At 37.7% G+C, this 14,363-nt stretch overlaps 1 protein-coding gene across 1 annotated transcript; it reads right to left on the bottom strand.

Moving 5' to 3' along the window:
- Nucleotides 1–8,406: 8,406 nt before the first annotated feature.
- LOC130613645 (piggyBac transposable element-derived protein 1-like) lies at nt 8,407–10,773 on the bottom strand. Its single transcript, XM_057434958.1, has 3 exons — nt 10,632–10,773; nt 8,648–10,486; nt 8,407–8,444 (listed from the first exon to the last, which is right to left on the bottom strand). The coding sequence occupies exons 1-3, from the start codon at nt 10,771–10,773 to the stop codon at nt 8,407–8,409; spliced, it is 2,019 nt and encodes a 672-aa protein (XP_057290941.1).
- Nucleotides 10,774–14,363: the final 3,590 nt, after the last annotated feature.

The following is a 14,363-nucleotide window of genomic DNA, read 5'->3' as shown; positions in this document are numbered from 1 at the left end:
TTTAGTGGTGAAAAAATATTTTAAAAAATCGTTCGGGAAATGAGTTTACTCCCTGGGTACTTTCTTTGTATACTTTTGACTATACGGACCGAGTCCGGGATTTACGGGAAGTCGCGGGTTTTCGTTTGCCTGCGATTAAACTTCTTTTATTCAGCGTCTCATCAAAAATGAAGACATTTTTAAAAACTACAAGTCTCATGGGCTTTAGTGGTGAAATAATAATTTAAAAAATCGTTCGGGAAATGAGTTTACACCCTGGGTACTTTCTTTGTATGCTTTTGACTATACGGGCCGAGTCCGGGATTTACGGGAAATCGCAGGTTTTCGTTTGCCGGCGATTAAACTTCTTTTATTCAGCGTCCCATCAAAAATGAAAACATTTTTGAAAACTTCAAGTCTCATGCGTTTTAGTGGTGAAAAAATAATTTAAAAAATCGTTCGGGAAATGAGTTTACTCCCTGGGTACTTTCCTTGTATAATTTTGACTATGCGGGCCGAGTCCGGGGTTTACGGGAAATGGCGGGTTTTCGTTTGCCGGCGATTAAACTTCTTTTATTCAGCGTCTCATCAAAAATGAAAACATTTTTGAAAACTGCAAGTCTCAAGCGTTTTAGTGGTGAAAAGATAATTTAAAAAATCGTTTTGGAAATGAGTTTACTCACAGGGTAATTTCTTTGTATACATTCGACTATGCTGCCAAGACCGGGATTTACGGGAAATCGCGGGTTTTCGTTTGCTGGCGATTAAACCACTTTCATTAAGCGTCTCATCAAAAATGAAATCATTTTTGAAAACTACAAGTCTCATGCGTTTTAGTGGTGAAAAAATAATTTAAAAATTCGTTCGGGAAATGAGTTTACTTACTGGTTACTTTCCTTGTATACTTTTGACTATACGGGCCGAGTCCGGGATTTACGGGAAATCGCGGGTTTTCGTTTGCCGGCGATTAAACTTCTTTTATTCAGCGTCTCATCAAAAATGAAAACATTTTTGAAAACTACAAGTCTCATGCGTTTTAGTGGTGAAAAAATAATTTAAAAAATCGTTCGGGAAATGAGTTTACTCCCTGGGTACTTTCTTTGTATACTTTTGACTATACGGGCCAAGCCCGGGATTTACGGGAAATCGCGGGTTTTCGTTTGCCGGTTATTAAACTTCTTTTATTCAGCGTCTCATCAAAAATGAAAAAATTTTTAAAAACTACAAGTCTTATGCGTTTTAGTGGTGAAAAAATAATTTAAAAAATTGTTCTGGAAATGAGTTTACTCACAGGGTACTTTCTTTGTATACATTCGACTATACGGGCCAAGCCCGGGATTTACGGGAAATCGCGGGTTTTCGTTTGCCGGCGATTAAACCTCTTTCATTAAGCGTCTCATCAAGAATGAAAACATTTTTGAAAACTACAAGTCTCATGCGTTTTAGTGGTGAAAAAAAATTTAAAAAATCGTTCGGGAAATGAGTTTACTCCCTGGGTACTTTCTTTGTATACATTCGACTATACGGGCCAAGCCCCGGATTTACGGGAAATCGCGGGATTTCGTTTGCCGGCGATTAAACCTCTTTCATTAAGCGTCTCATCAAAAATGAAAACATTTTTGAAAACTACAAGTCTCATGCGTTGTAGTGGTGAAAAAATAATTTAAAAAATCGTTCGGGAAATGAGTTTACTCCCTGGGTACTTTCTTTGTATACTTTTGACTATACGGGCCGAGTCCGGGGTTTACGGGAAATGGCGGGTTTTCGTTTACCGGCGATTAAACTTCTTTTATTCAGCGTCTCATCAAAAATGAAAACATTTTTGAAAACTACAAGTCTCATGCGTTTTAGTGGTGAAAAAATAATTTAAAAAATCGTTCGGGAAATGAGTTTACTCCCTGGGTACTTTCTTTGTATACTTTTGACTATACGGGCCAAGCCCGGGATTTACGGGAAATCGCGGGTTTTCGTTTGCCGGTTATTAAACTTCTTTTATTCAGCGTCTCATCAAAAATGAAAAAATTTTTAAAAACTTCAAGTCTTATGCGTTTTAGTGGTGAAAAAATAATTTAAAAAATTGTTCTGGAAATGAGTTTACTCACAGGGTACTTTCTTTGTATACATTCGACTATACGGGCCAAGCCCGGGATTTACGGGAAATCGCGGGTTTTCGTTTGCCGGCGATTAAACCTCTTTCATTAAGCGTCTCATCAAGAATGAAAACATTTTTGAAAACTACAAGTCTCATGCGTTTTAGTGGTGAAAAAAAATTTAAAAAATCGTTCGGGAAATGAGTTTACTCCCTGGGTACTTTCTTTGTATACATTCGACTATACGGGCCAAGCCCCGGATTTACGGGAAATCGCGGGATTTCGTTTGCCGGCGATTAAACCTCTTTCATTAAGCGTCTCATCAAAAATGAAAACATTTTTGAAAACTACAAGTCTCATGCGTTGTAGTGGTGAAAAAATAATTTAAAAAATCGTTCGGGAAATGAGTTTACTCCCTGGGTACTTTCTTTGTATACTTTTGACTATACGGGCCGAGTCCGGGGTTTACGGGAAATGGCGGGTTTTCGTTTACCGGCGATTAAACTTCTTTTATTCAGCGTCTCATCAAAAATGAAAACATTTTTAAAAACTATAAGTCTCATGGGCTTTAGTGGTGAAATAATAATTTAAAAAATCGTTCGGGAAATGAGTTTACACCCCGGGTACTTTCTTTGTATACTTTTGACTATACGGGCCGAGTCCGGGATTTACGGGAAATCGCAGGTTTTCGTTTGCCGGCGATTAAACTTCTTTTATTCAGCGTCTCATCAAAAATGAAAACATTTTTGAAAACTACAAGTCTCATGCGTTTTAGTGGTGAAAGAATGTTTTAAAAAATCGTTCGGGAAATGAGTTTACTCCCTGGGTACTTTCTTTGTATACTTTTGACTATACGGGCCGAGTCCGGGATTTACGGGAAGTCGCGGGTTTTCGTTTGCCGGCGTTTAAACTTCTTTTATTCAGCGTCTCATCAAAAATGAAAACATTTTTAAAAACTACAAGTCTCATGGGTTTTAGTGGTGAAATAATAATTTAAAAAATCGTTCGGGAAATGAGTTTACACCCTGGGTACTTTCTTTGTATGCTTTTGACTATACGGGCCGAGTCCGGGATTTACGGGAAATCGCAGGTTTTCGTTTGCCGGCGATTAAACTTCTTTTATTCAGCGTCCCATCAAAAATGAAAACATTTTTGAAAACTTTAAGTCTCATGCGTTTTAGTGGTGAATTTAAAAAATCGTTCGGGAAATGAGTTTACTCCCTGGGTACTTTCTTTGTATACTTTTGACTATGCGGGCCGAGTCCGGGGATTACGGGAAATGGCGGGTTTTCGTTTGCCGGCGATTAAACTTCTTTTATTCAGCGTCTCATCACAAATGAAAACATTTTTGAAAACTGCAAGTCTCAAGCGTTTTAGTGGTGAAAAGATAATTTAAAAAATCGTTTTGGAAATGAGTTTACTCACAGGGTAATTTCTTTGTATACATTCGACTATGCGGCCAAGACCGGGATTTACGGGAAATCGCGGGTTTTCGTTTGCCGGCGATTAAACCACTTTCATTAAGCGTCTCATCAAAAATGAAATCATTTTTGAAAACTACAAGTCTCATGCATTTTAGTGGTGAAAAAATAATTTAAAAATTCGTTCGGGAAATGAGTTTACTTACTGGTTACTTTCCTTGTATACTTTTGACTATACGGGCCGAGTCCGGGGTTTACGGGAAATGGCGGCTTTTCGTTTACCGGCGATTAAACTTCTTTTATTCAGCGTCTCATCAAAAATGAAAACATTTTTAAAAACTATAAGTCTCATGGGCTTTAGTGGTGAAATAATAATTTAAAAAATCGTTCGGGAAATGAGTTTACACCCCGGGTACTTTCTTTGTATACTTTTGACTATACGGGCCAAGCCCGGGATTTACGGGAAATCGCGGGTTTTCGTTTGCCGGCGATTAAACTTCTTTTATTCAGCGTCCCATCAAAAATGAAAACATTTTTGAAAACTTCAAGTCTCATGCGTTGTAGTGGTGAAAAAATAATTTAAAAAATCGTTCGGAAAATGAGTGTACTGCCTGGGTACTTTCTTTGTATACTTTTGACTATACGGGCCAAGCCCGGGATTTACGGGAAATCGCGGGTTTTCGTTTGCCGGCGATTAAACTTCTTTTATTCAGCGTCCCATCAAAAATGAAAACATTTTTAAAAACTACAAGTCTCATGCGTTTTAGTGGTGAAAAAATATTTTAAAAAATCGTTCGGGAAATGAGTTTACTCCCTGGGTACCTTCTTTGTATACTTTTGACTATACGGACCGAGTCCGGGATTTACGAGAAGTCGCGGGTTTTCGTTTGCCTGCGTTTAAACTTCTTTTATTCAGCGTCTCATCAAAAATGAAAACATTTTTAAAAACTACAAGTCTCATGGGCTTTAGTGGTGAAATAATAATTTAAAAAATCGTTCGGGAAATGAGTTTACACCCTGGGTACTTTCTTTGTATGCTTTTGACTATACGGGCCGAGTCCGGGATTTACGGGAAATCGCAGGTTTTCGTTTGCCGGCGATTAAACTTCTTTTATTCAGCGTCCCATCAAAAATGAAAACATTTTTGAAAACTTCAAGTCTCATGCGTTTTAGTGGTGAAAAAATAATTTAAAAAATCGTTCGGGAAATGAGTTTACTCCCTGGGTACTTTCTTTGTATAATTTTGACTATGCGGGCCGAGTCCGGGGTTTACGGGAAATGGCGGGTTTTTGTTTGCCGGCGATTAAACTTCTTTTATTCAGCGTCTCATCAAAAATGAAAACATTTTTGAAAACTGCAAGTCTCAAGCGTTTTGGTGGTGAAAAGATAATTTAAAAAATCGTTTTGGAAATGAGTTTACTCACAGGGTAATTTCTTTGTATACATTCGACTATGCGGCCAAGACCGGGATTTACGGGAAATCGCGGGTTTTCGTGTGCCGGCGATTAAACCACTTTCATTAAGCGTCTCATCAAAAATGAAATCATTTTTGAAAACTGCAAGTCTCAAGCGTTTTAGTGGTGAAAAGATAATTTAAAGAAATCGTTTTGGAAATGAGTTTACTCACAGGGTAATTTCTTTGTATACATTCGACTATGCGGCCAAGACCGGGATTTACGGGAAATCGCGGGTTTTCGTTTGCCGGCGGTTAAACCACTTTCATTAAGCGTCTCATCAAAAATGAAATCATTTTTGAAAACTACAAGTCTCATGCGTTTTAGTGGTGAAAAAATAATTTAAAAATTCGTTCGGGAAATGAGTTTACTTACTGGTTACTTTCCTTGTATACTTTTGACTATACGGGCCGAGTCCGGGATTTACGGGAAATCGCGGGTTTTCGTTTGCCGGCGATTAAACTTCTTTTATTCAGCGTCTCATCAAAAATGAAAACATTTTTGAAAACTACAAGTCTCATGCGTTTTAGTGGTGAAAAAAAATTTAAAAAATCGTTCGGGAAATGAGTTTACTCCCTGGGTACTTTCTTTGTATACATTCGACTATACGGGCCAAGCCCCGGATTTACGGGAAATCGCGGGTTTTCGTTTGCCGGCGATTAAACTTCTTTTATTCAGCGTCTCATCAAAAATGAAAACATTTTTGAAAACTACAAGTCTCATGCGTTTTAGTGGTGAAAAAAAATTTAAAAAATCGTTCGGGAAATGAGTTTACTCCCTGGGTACTTTCTTTGTATACATTCGACTATACGGGCCAAGCCCCGGATTTACGGGAAATCGCGGGATTTCGTTTGCCGGCGATTAAACCTCTTTCATTAAGCGTCTCATCAAAAATGAAAACATTTTTGAAAAGTACAAGACTCATGCGTTGTAGTGGTGAAAAAATAATTTAAAAAATCGTTCGGGAAATGAGTTTACTCCCTGGGTACTTTCTTTGTATACTTTTGACTATACGGGCCGAGTCCGGGGTTTACGGGAAATGGCGGGTTTTCGTTTACCGGCGATTAAACTTCTTTTATTCAGCGTCTCATCAAAAATGAAAACATTTTTAAAAACTATAAGTCTCATGGGCTTTAGTGGTGAAATAATAATTTAAAAAATCGTTCGGGAAATGAGTTTACACCCCAGGTACTTTCTTTGTATACTTTTGACTATACGGGCCGAGTCCGGGGTTTACGGGAAATGGCGGGTTTTCGTTTGCCGGCGATTAAACTTCTTTCATTAAGCGTCTCATCAAAAATGAAAACATTTCTGAAAACTACAAGTCTCATGCGTTTTAGTGGTGAAAAAATAATTTAAAAAATCGTTCGAGAAATGAGTTTACTCACAGGGTACTTTCTTTGTATACATTCGACTATACGGGCCAAGCCCGGGATTTACGGGAAATCGCGGGTTTTCGTTTGCCGGCGATTAAACTTCTTTCATTAAGCGTCTCATCAAAAATGAAAACATTTTTGAAAACTACAAGTCTTATGCGTTGTAGTGGTGAAAAAATAATTTAAAAAATCGTTCGGGAAATGAGTTTACTCCCTGGGTACTTTCTTTGTATACTTTTGACTATACGGGCCGAGTCCGGGGTTTACGGGAAATGGCGGGTTTTCGTTTGCCGGCGATTAAACTTCTTTCATTAAGCGTCTCATCAAAAATGAAAACATTTCTGAAAACTACAAGTCTCATGCGTTTTAGTGGTGAAAAAATAATTTAAAAAATCGTTCGAGAAATGAGTTTACTCACAGGGTACTTTCTTTGTATACATTCGACTATACGGGCCAAGCCCGGGATTTACGGGAAATTGCGGGTTTTCGTTTGCCGGCGATTAAACTTCTTTCATTAAGCGTCTCATCAAAAATGAAAACATTTTTAAAAACTACAAGTCTCATGCGTTGTAGTGGTGAAAAAATAATTTAAAAAATCGTTCGGGAAATGAGTTTACTCCCTGGGTCCTTTTTTGTTTACTTTTGACTATACGGGCCGAGTCCGGGGTTTACGGGAAATGGCGGGTTTTCGTTTGCCGGCGATTAAACTTCTTTCATTAAGCGTCTCATCAAAAATGAAAACATTTCTGAAAACTAAAAGTGTCATGCGTTGTAGTGGTGAAATAATAATTTAAAAAATTGTTCGGGAAATGAGTTTACACCCCGGGTACTTTCTTTGTATACTTTTGACTATACGGGCCGAGTCCGGGATTTACGGGAAATCGCAGGTTTTCGTTTGCCGGCGATTAAACTTCTTTTATTCAGCGTCTCAACAAAAATGAAAACATTTTTAAAAACTACAAGTCTCATGCGTTTTAGTGGTGAAAAAATATTTTAAAAAATCGTTCGGGAAATGAGTGTACTCCCTGGGTACTTTCTTTGTATACTTTGGACTATACGGGCCGAGTCCGGGAATTACGGAAATCGCGGATTTTCGTTTTAGGGCGATTAAACTTCTTTTATTCAGCGTCTCTTCAAAAATGAAAACATTTTTGAAAACTACAAGTCTCATGCGTTGTAGTGGTGAAAAAATAATTTAAAAAATCGTTCGGGAAATGAGTTTACTCCCTGGGTACTTTCTTTGTATACTTTTGACTATACGGGCCGAGTCCGGGGTTTACGGGAAATGGCGGGTTTTCGTTTGCCGGCGATTAAACTTCTTTCATTAAGCGTCTCATCAAAAATGAAAACATTTCTGAAAACTACAAGTCTCATGCGTTTTAGTGGTGAAAAAATAATTTAAAAAATCGTTCGAGAAATGAGTTTACTCACAGGGTACTTTCTTTGTATACATTCGACTATACGGGCCAAGCCCGGGATTTACGGGAAATCGCGGGTTTTCGTTTGCCGGCGATTAAACTTCTTTCATTAAGCGTCTCATCAAAAATGAAAACATTTTTGAAAACTACAAGTCTTATGCGTTTTAGTGGTGAAAAAATAATTTAAAAAATCGTTCGGGAAATGAGTTTACTCCCTGGGTACTTTCTTTGTATACTTTTGACTATACGGGCCGAGTCCGGGGTTTACGGGAAATGGCGGGTTTTCGTTTGCCGGCGATTAAACTTCTTTTATTCAGCGTCTCATCAAAAATGAAAACATTTCTGAAAACTACAAGTCTCATGCGTTTTAGTGGTGAAAAAATAATTTAAAAAATCGTTCGGGAAATGAGTTTACTCACAGGGTACTTTCTTTGTATACTTTGGACTATACGGGCCGAGTCCGGGATTTACGGAAATCGCGGATTTTCGTTTTAGGGCGATTAACCCTATTCGTACCGGGGCTTTTTTGACGTTCAAATCCCAGGGGCGCGCTGATTGAGCGCACCCCCAAGAAAATCTTTCGCATAAAAGCGGTGAACCTGATTTTTTTACAGTAACATTATGTATCTATATTGTACCAAAAAACACCTACTTTGGATGTTTTCAAGCTAAATTACATTCTCACTGCCCCAATCAACATGAGCGGCTGAAAAAAAAGGGCGAAAAATAAGGATTTTTCAAAAAAATGTCCCTAAAGAAGGTTTTTTGACATGAATTAGTTTTTTTACACCAAAACCCTGCTATTAGTATAAAACATGACAAAAATAAACAAAAAGAAGTAAAATAATGTCAGTAAGGTTCATATCATCAGCTGAAACCAGAACGTTCATTTCTTTGAACACGACATACATTTTTGTATCATATGGGCCTGACACGTTGTATTGCCACATGATTGACAAAGTGATTTGACACACGGAATAGATTTTTTCTTTTGGGAATAATTTTCTCCTGCATTCTCAGCCTGACAAACAGTACACCGTTTCCTTGTTTCTGCAAATGCAGGACCAATAGCTGCACGCGGTTCCGGATTACATTGCGCATTACCCAAGACAAGATTTATTTTTTGTTTTGTGATGGACAACATACCATTTTGACTTCTTTTTTGTATGGTTGGTTTCACCAATTCCATGACTAATTGAAAGGCGTATTCAAAAGACTTTTGTTGTAGCGGATCAATACCTTTATTCAGTGAATATATCGTCGAAGAATTTACTCGAGCGGTATCCAACATGTAAGAAAACATAACAAACGTCCACTTTCTTGACTTTGTCTTCGTCGTGTGAAACCCCATCCTCTGATCCACAATATCAGTACCCCCCTTTGTAAAGTCATATAGTTTATATAACCCCAATTTGTGGCAATTATCATCCTTGGTTGTACCTAGGATTGGTTCTAGTGTTGACAACATGAGTACATTTTTCTTTCCGTTTGAAGTTTTCACTACATATGAAGATAAGGACAGCGGCCCATCTTTTTGCCAATACACTTCACTGGACAGTGGCTCTCTTTGTTTGAAATCTTTCATTTCAATTGGAATTCCTTTCCTGTTGATCTGCATTGTACCAACACAAGTGATATCCCTTTCATACAACCAAAGCGCAAGCGGGATTGATGTATATAATCTGTCGAAAGATATATTACGTCCGGCCAGCGAGACAACATTTGATAGTTGTTTTATCATGTATTTTACTATTTCCTCAGTGCCTGGTACATAATAAATTCCTGGATCTCCCTGTGGTTTGCCGCTATATGGAGCTGCAAGGAATGTATACGGATATCGTGCTGCATTTATGGCTTTCAGTAATAAACCGTATTTGGCGGGTTTGTTGGGATTGTACTGTTTGAAACTTATCTGTGTCCTCATTGGATACAGGGTTTCATCAAGTGATAGATAGTCGCCCGGTACAAGGCATGACATGCATTCATAATTGAAAGATTCAAAAACTTCACGCATTGCCGCAAAACGGTCATGTTTCCATCTTTCATCTCTTGTTGTCTCGTCGTCAAAACAAAGGTTTGTACGTATAAAAAAAAACCTATTTCTCGACATAGTGGCGCTGAATATTGGCGGACCATATTGGTTTGAGAATAATCTATGAGCAGATATACAGTTTAGTTTGTATAGTCCTCGATATAGGTACAATCCAATAAATGCATAAATTTCTTCAACAGAGGTTTCTTTCATGTACGAATACCTACTATTTTGCGTCAAGAAATTATCGGGTAGTTTGGACAGAGTGCGTCTAATCTTTCTGTTGGTGCACAACAAAATGTTATTCACAATTTCAGGAGTGAAGTAGAGCTCAAAAGCAGAACGGGGTGATGCAGTTTCACAAGCTTTTGGTTGTGGGCCTTGTCGTCCAGTAATAACATTTGCACGATTATTTCGACCAACATTTCCAGCTTGTGGCTGATTCTGGAAAGTACGAATTATGTCATTTTTCTTCTTATTATCTATTTTGAAAATGCTTTGGATAGACTTTGATTCTGGTGGTATTGGAAAAACGTTATAATTTTCTAAATTTGTAGCGGCAGCAATACTGTTTACTAAGCGATATTTCGTAAGTCGACGTCTCCTCAAATGGTTTGCTCCGGCTTCCTCTTCACTTTCGGACGCATCATTGTCAGCATCACCTACACGGTCATCGTTATCATGTTGATGATCCTCTTCTTCAACTATTTCTTTATCTATGAGACAAACAAAAATACTAAAAATAAATTATCACACATTTTGAGACATATTTTGCTTCTCGCAACCAATGCGCCATATATATACGCGAAGTTAGACAGAGAGATTATATATATGTATATATAATATAGCTATATATATTACCAATTTCACCGCACAATTCTTCCAAATCATCTTCATCATCAAGTTCTTCATCCATAGCTTCGTCTACGTTATCTTCTTCAAAAAATCTCAATATATTTTGAATGGCTTCCTCAGATGAAATTCTAGCCTTTTTCGGTCCCATTTTGTAATTTTTTTATTAGACTAATAATATATAAAGGGGTAATTTATGTCACAAACGCAATAATTATATTTTTTATTATATATAAGCCCTCTTTGCTATACCATCTATCCTATTTATCTAATTAACATCAATAAGACTGAAAATATAACACAATTCGAAATATTTCATTTTTCGCTTTTGCGCCTTTTTTGACATTGGCCCCATAATGGCCGCAAAACATAAATTTTTCAGAAAAAAAATTTGCCGGTCTTAACCGCCCTAAAAAAATATTAAAAGTCTGCGAAGCTCATGCGGGTCGCTTAATTTTTCATGAAAAGCCGCATAAAAATGTGAAAGGGTGCGCTCATTCAGCGCACTCCCGGTACAAATAGGGTTAAACTTCTTTTATTCAGCGTCTCTTCAAAAATGAAAACATTTTTGAAAACTACAAGTCTCATGCGTTGTAGTGGTGAAAAAATAATTTAAAAAATCGTTCGGGAAATGAGTTTACTCCCTGGGTACTTTCTTTGTATACTTTTGACTATACGGGCCGAGTCCGGGGTTTACGGGAAATGGCGGGTTTTCGTTTGCCGGCGATTAAACTTCTTTTATTCAGCGTGCCATCAAAAATGAAAACATTTTTAAAAACTACAAGTCTCATGCGTTGTAGTGGTGAAATAATAATTTAAAAAATTGTTCGGGAAATGAGTTTACACCCCGGGTACTTTCTTTGTATACTTTTGACTATACGGGGCGAGTCCGGGATTTACGGGAAATCGCAGGTTTTCGTTTGCCGGCGATTAAACTTCTTTTATTCAGCGTCTCATCAAAAATGAAAACATTTTTAAAAACTACAAGTCTCATGCGTTTTAGTGGTGAAAAAATATTTTAAAAAATCGTTCGGGAAATGAGTGTACTCCCTGGGTACTTTCTTTGTATACTTTTGACTATACGGACCGAGTCCGGGATTTACGGGAAGTCGCGGGTTTTCGTTTGCCTGCGTTTAAACTTCTTTTATTCAGCGTCTCATCAAAAATGAAAACATTTTTAAAAACTACAAGTCTCATGGGCTTTAGTGGTGAAATAATAATTTAAAAAATCGTTCGGGAAATGAGTTTACACCCTGGGTACTTTCTTTGTATGCTTTTGACTATACGGGCCGAGTCCGGGATTTACGGGAAATCGCAGGTTTTCGTTTGCCGGCGATTAAACTTCTTTTATTCAGCGTCCCATCAAAAATGAAAACATTTTTAAAAACTTCAAGTCTCATGCGTTTTAGTGGTGAAAAAATAATTTAAAAAATCGTTCGGGAAATGAGTTTACTCCCTGGGTACTTTCTTTGTATAATTTTGACTATGCGGGCCGAGTCCGGGGTTTACGGGAAATGGCGGGTTTTCGTTTGCCGGCGATTAAACTTCTTTTATTCAGCGTCTCATCAAAAATGAAAACATTTTTGAAAACTGCAAGTCTCAAGCGTTTTAGTGGTGAAAAGATAATTTAAAAAATCGTTTTGGAAATGAGTTTACTCACAGGGTAATTTCTTTGTATACATTCGACTATGCGGCCAAGCACGGGATTTACGGGAAATCGCGGGTTTTCGTTTGCCGGCGATTAAACTTCTTTTATTCAGCGTCTCATCAAAAATGAAAAAATTTTTAAAAACTACAAGTCTTATGCGTTTTAGTGGTGAAAAAATAATTTAAAAAATCGTTCGGGAAATGAGTTTACTCCCTGGGTACTTTCTTTGTATACATTCGACTATACGGGCGAAGCCCCGGATTTACGGGAAATCGCGGCATTTCGTTTGCCGGCGATTAAACCTCTTTCATTAAGCGTCTCATCAAAAATGAAAAAATTTTTGAAAACTACAAGTCTCATGCGTTGTAGTGGTGAAAGAATAATTTAAAAAATCGTTCGGGAAATGAGTTTACTCCCTGGGTACTTTCTTTGTATACTTTTGACTATACGGGCCGAGTCCGGGGTTTACGGGAAATGGCGGGTTTTCGTTTGCCGGCGATTAAACTTCTTTTATTCAGCGTCCCATCAAAAATGAAAACATTTTTGAAAACTGCAAGTCTTAAGCGTTTTAGTGGTGAAAAGATAATTTAAAAAATCGTTTTGGAAATGAGTTTACTCACAGGGTAATTTCTTTGTATACATTCGACTATGCGGCCAAGACCGGGATTTACGGGAAATCGCGGGTTTTCGTTTGCCGGCGATTAAACCACTTTCATTAAGCGGCTCATCAAAAATGAAATTATTTTTGAAAACTACAAGTCTCATCCGTTTTAGTGGTGAAAAAATAATTTAAAAATTCGTTCGGGATATGAGTTTACTTACTGGTTACTTTCCTTGTATACTTTTAACTATACGGGCCGAGTCCGGGATTTACGTGAAATCGCGGGTTTTCGTTTGCCGGCGATTAAACTTCTTTTATTCAGCGTCTTATCAAAAATGAAAACATTTTGACAAACTACAAGTCTCATGGGCTTTAGTGGTGAAATAATAATTTAAAAAATCGTTTGGGAAATGAGTTTACTCCCTGGGTACTTTCTTTGTATACTTTTGACTATACGGGCCGAGTCCGGGACTTACGGGAAATCGCAGGTTTTATTTTGCCGGCGATTAAACTTCTTTCATTCAGCGTCTCATCAAAAATGAAAACATTTTTGAAAACTACAAGTCTCATGCGTTGTAGTGGTGAAAAAATAATTTAAAAAATCGTTCGGGAAATGAGTTTACTCCCTGGGTACTTTCTTTGTATACTTTTGACTATACGGGCCGAGTCCGGGGTTTACGGGAAATGGCGGGTTTTCGTTTGCCGGCGATTAAACTTCTTTTATTCAGCGACCCATCAAAAATGAAAACATTTTTAAAAACTACAAGTCTCATGCGTTGTAGTGGTGAAATAATAATTTAAAAAATTGTTCGGGAAATGAGTTTACACCCCGGGTACTTTCTTTGTATACTTTTGACTATACGGGCCGAGTCCGGGATTTACGGGAAATCGAAGGTTTTCGTTTGCCGGCGATTAAACTTCTTTTATTCAGCGTCTCATCAAAAATGAAAACATTTTTAAAAACTACAAGTCTCATGCGTTTTAGTGGTGAAAAAATATTTTAAAAAATCGTTCGGGAAATGAGTTTACTCCCTGGGTACTTTCTTTGTATACTTTTGACTATACGGACCGAGTCCGGGATTTACGGGAAGTCACGGGTTTTCGTTTGCCTGCGTTTAAACTTCTTTTATTCAGCGTCTCATCAAAAATGAAAACATTTTTAAAAACTACAAGTCTCATGGGCTTTAGTGGTGAAATAATAATTTAAAAAATCGTTCGGGAAATGAGTTTACACCCTGGGTACTTTCTTTGTATGCTTTTGACTATACGGGCCGAGTCCGGGATTTACGGGAAATCGCAGGTTTTCGTTTGCCGGCGATTAAACTTCTTTTATTCAGCGTCCCATCAAAAATGAAAACATTTTTGAAAACTTCAAGTCTCATGAGTTTTAGTTGTGAAAAAATAATTTAAAAAATCGTTCGGGAAATGAGTTTACTCCCAGGGTACTTTCTTTGTATAATTTTGACTATGCGGGCCGAGTCCGGGGTTTACG

This window comes from Hydractinia symbiolongicarpus, chromosome 11, assembly GCF_029227915.1.
Source record: "Hydractinia symbiolongicarpus strain clone_291-10 chromosome 11, HSymV2.1, whole genome shotgun sequence".
Lineage (NCBI taxonomy): Eukaryota > Metazoa > Cnidaria > Hydrozoa > Anthoathecata > Hydractiniidae > Hydractinia > Hydractinia symbiolongicarpus.
Note: the sequence above shows the minus strand (reverse complement) of the source record. Positions and strands in the feature narration are given on the sequence as shown.

Bases quoted from the DNA above. Each gene is read 5' to 3' on its own strand.
- LOC130613645 (XM_057434958.1), bottom strand. From the start codon at position 10,773: ATGGGACCGAAAAAGGCTAGAATTTCATCTGAGGAAGCCATTCAAAAT. The intron at 10,487-10,631 runs GTAATATATATA...TTTGTCTCATAG, and splicing joins AGAATTGTGCGGTGAAATTG to ATAAAGAAATAGTTGAAGAA. The intron at 8,445-8,647 runs GTATGTCGTGTT...CTTTTTTTTCAG, and splicing joins GGCCCATATGATACAAAAAT to CCGCTCATGTTGATTGGGGC.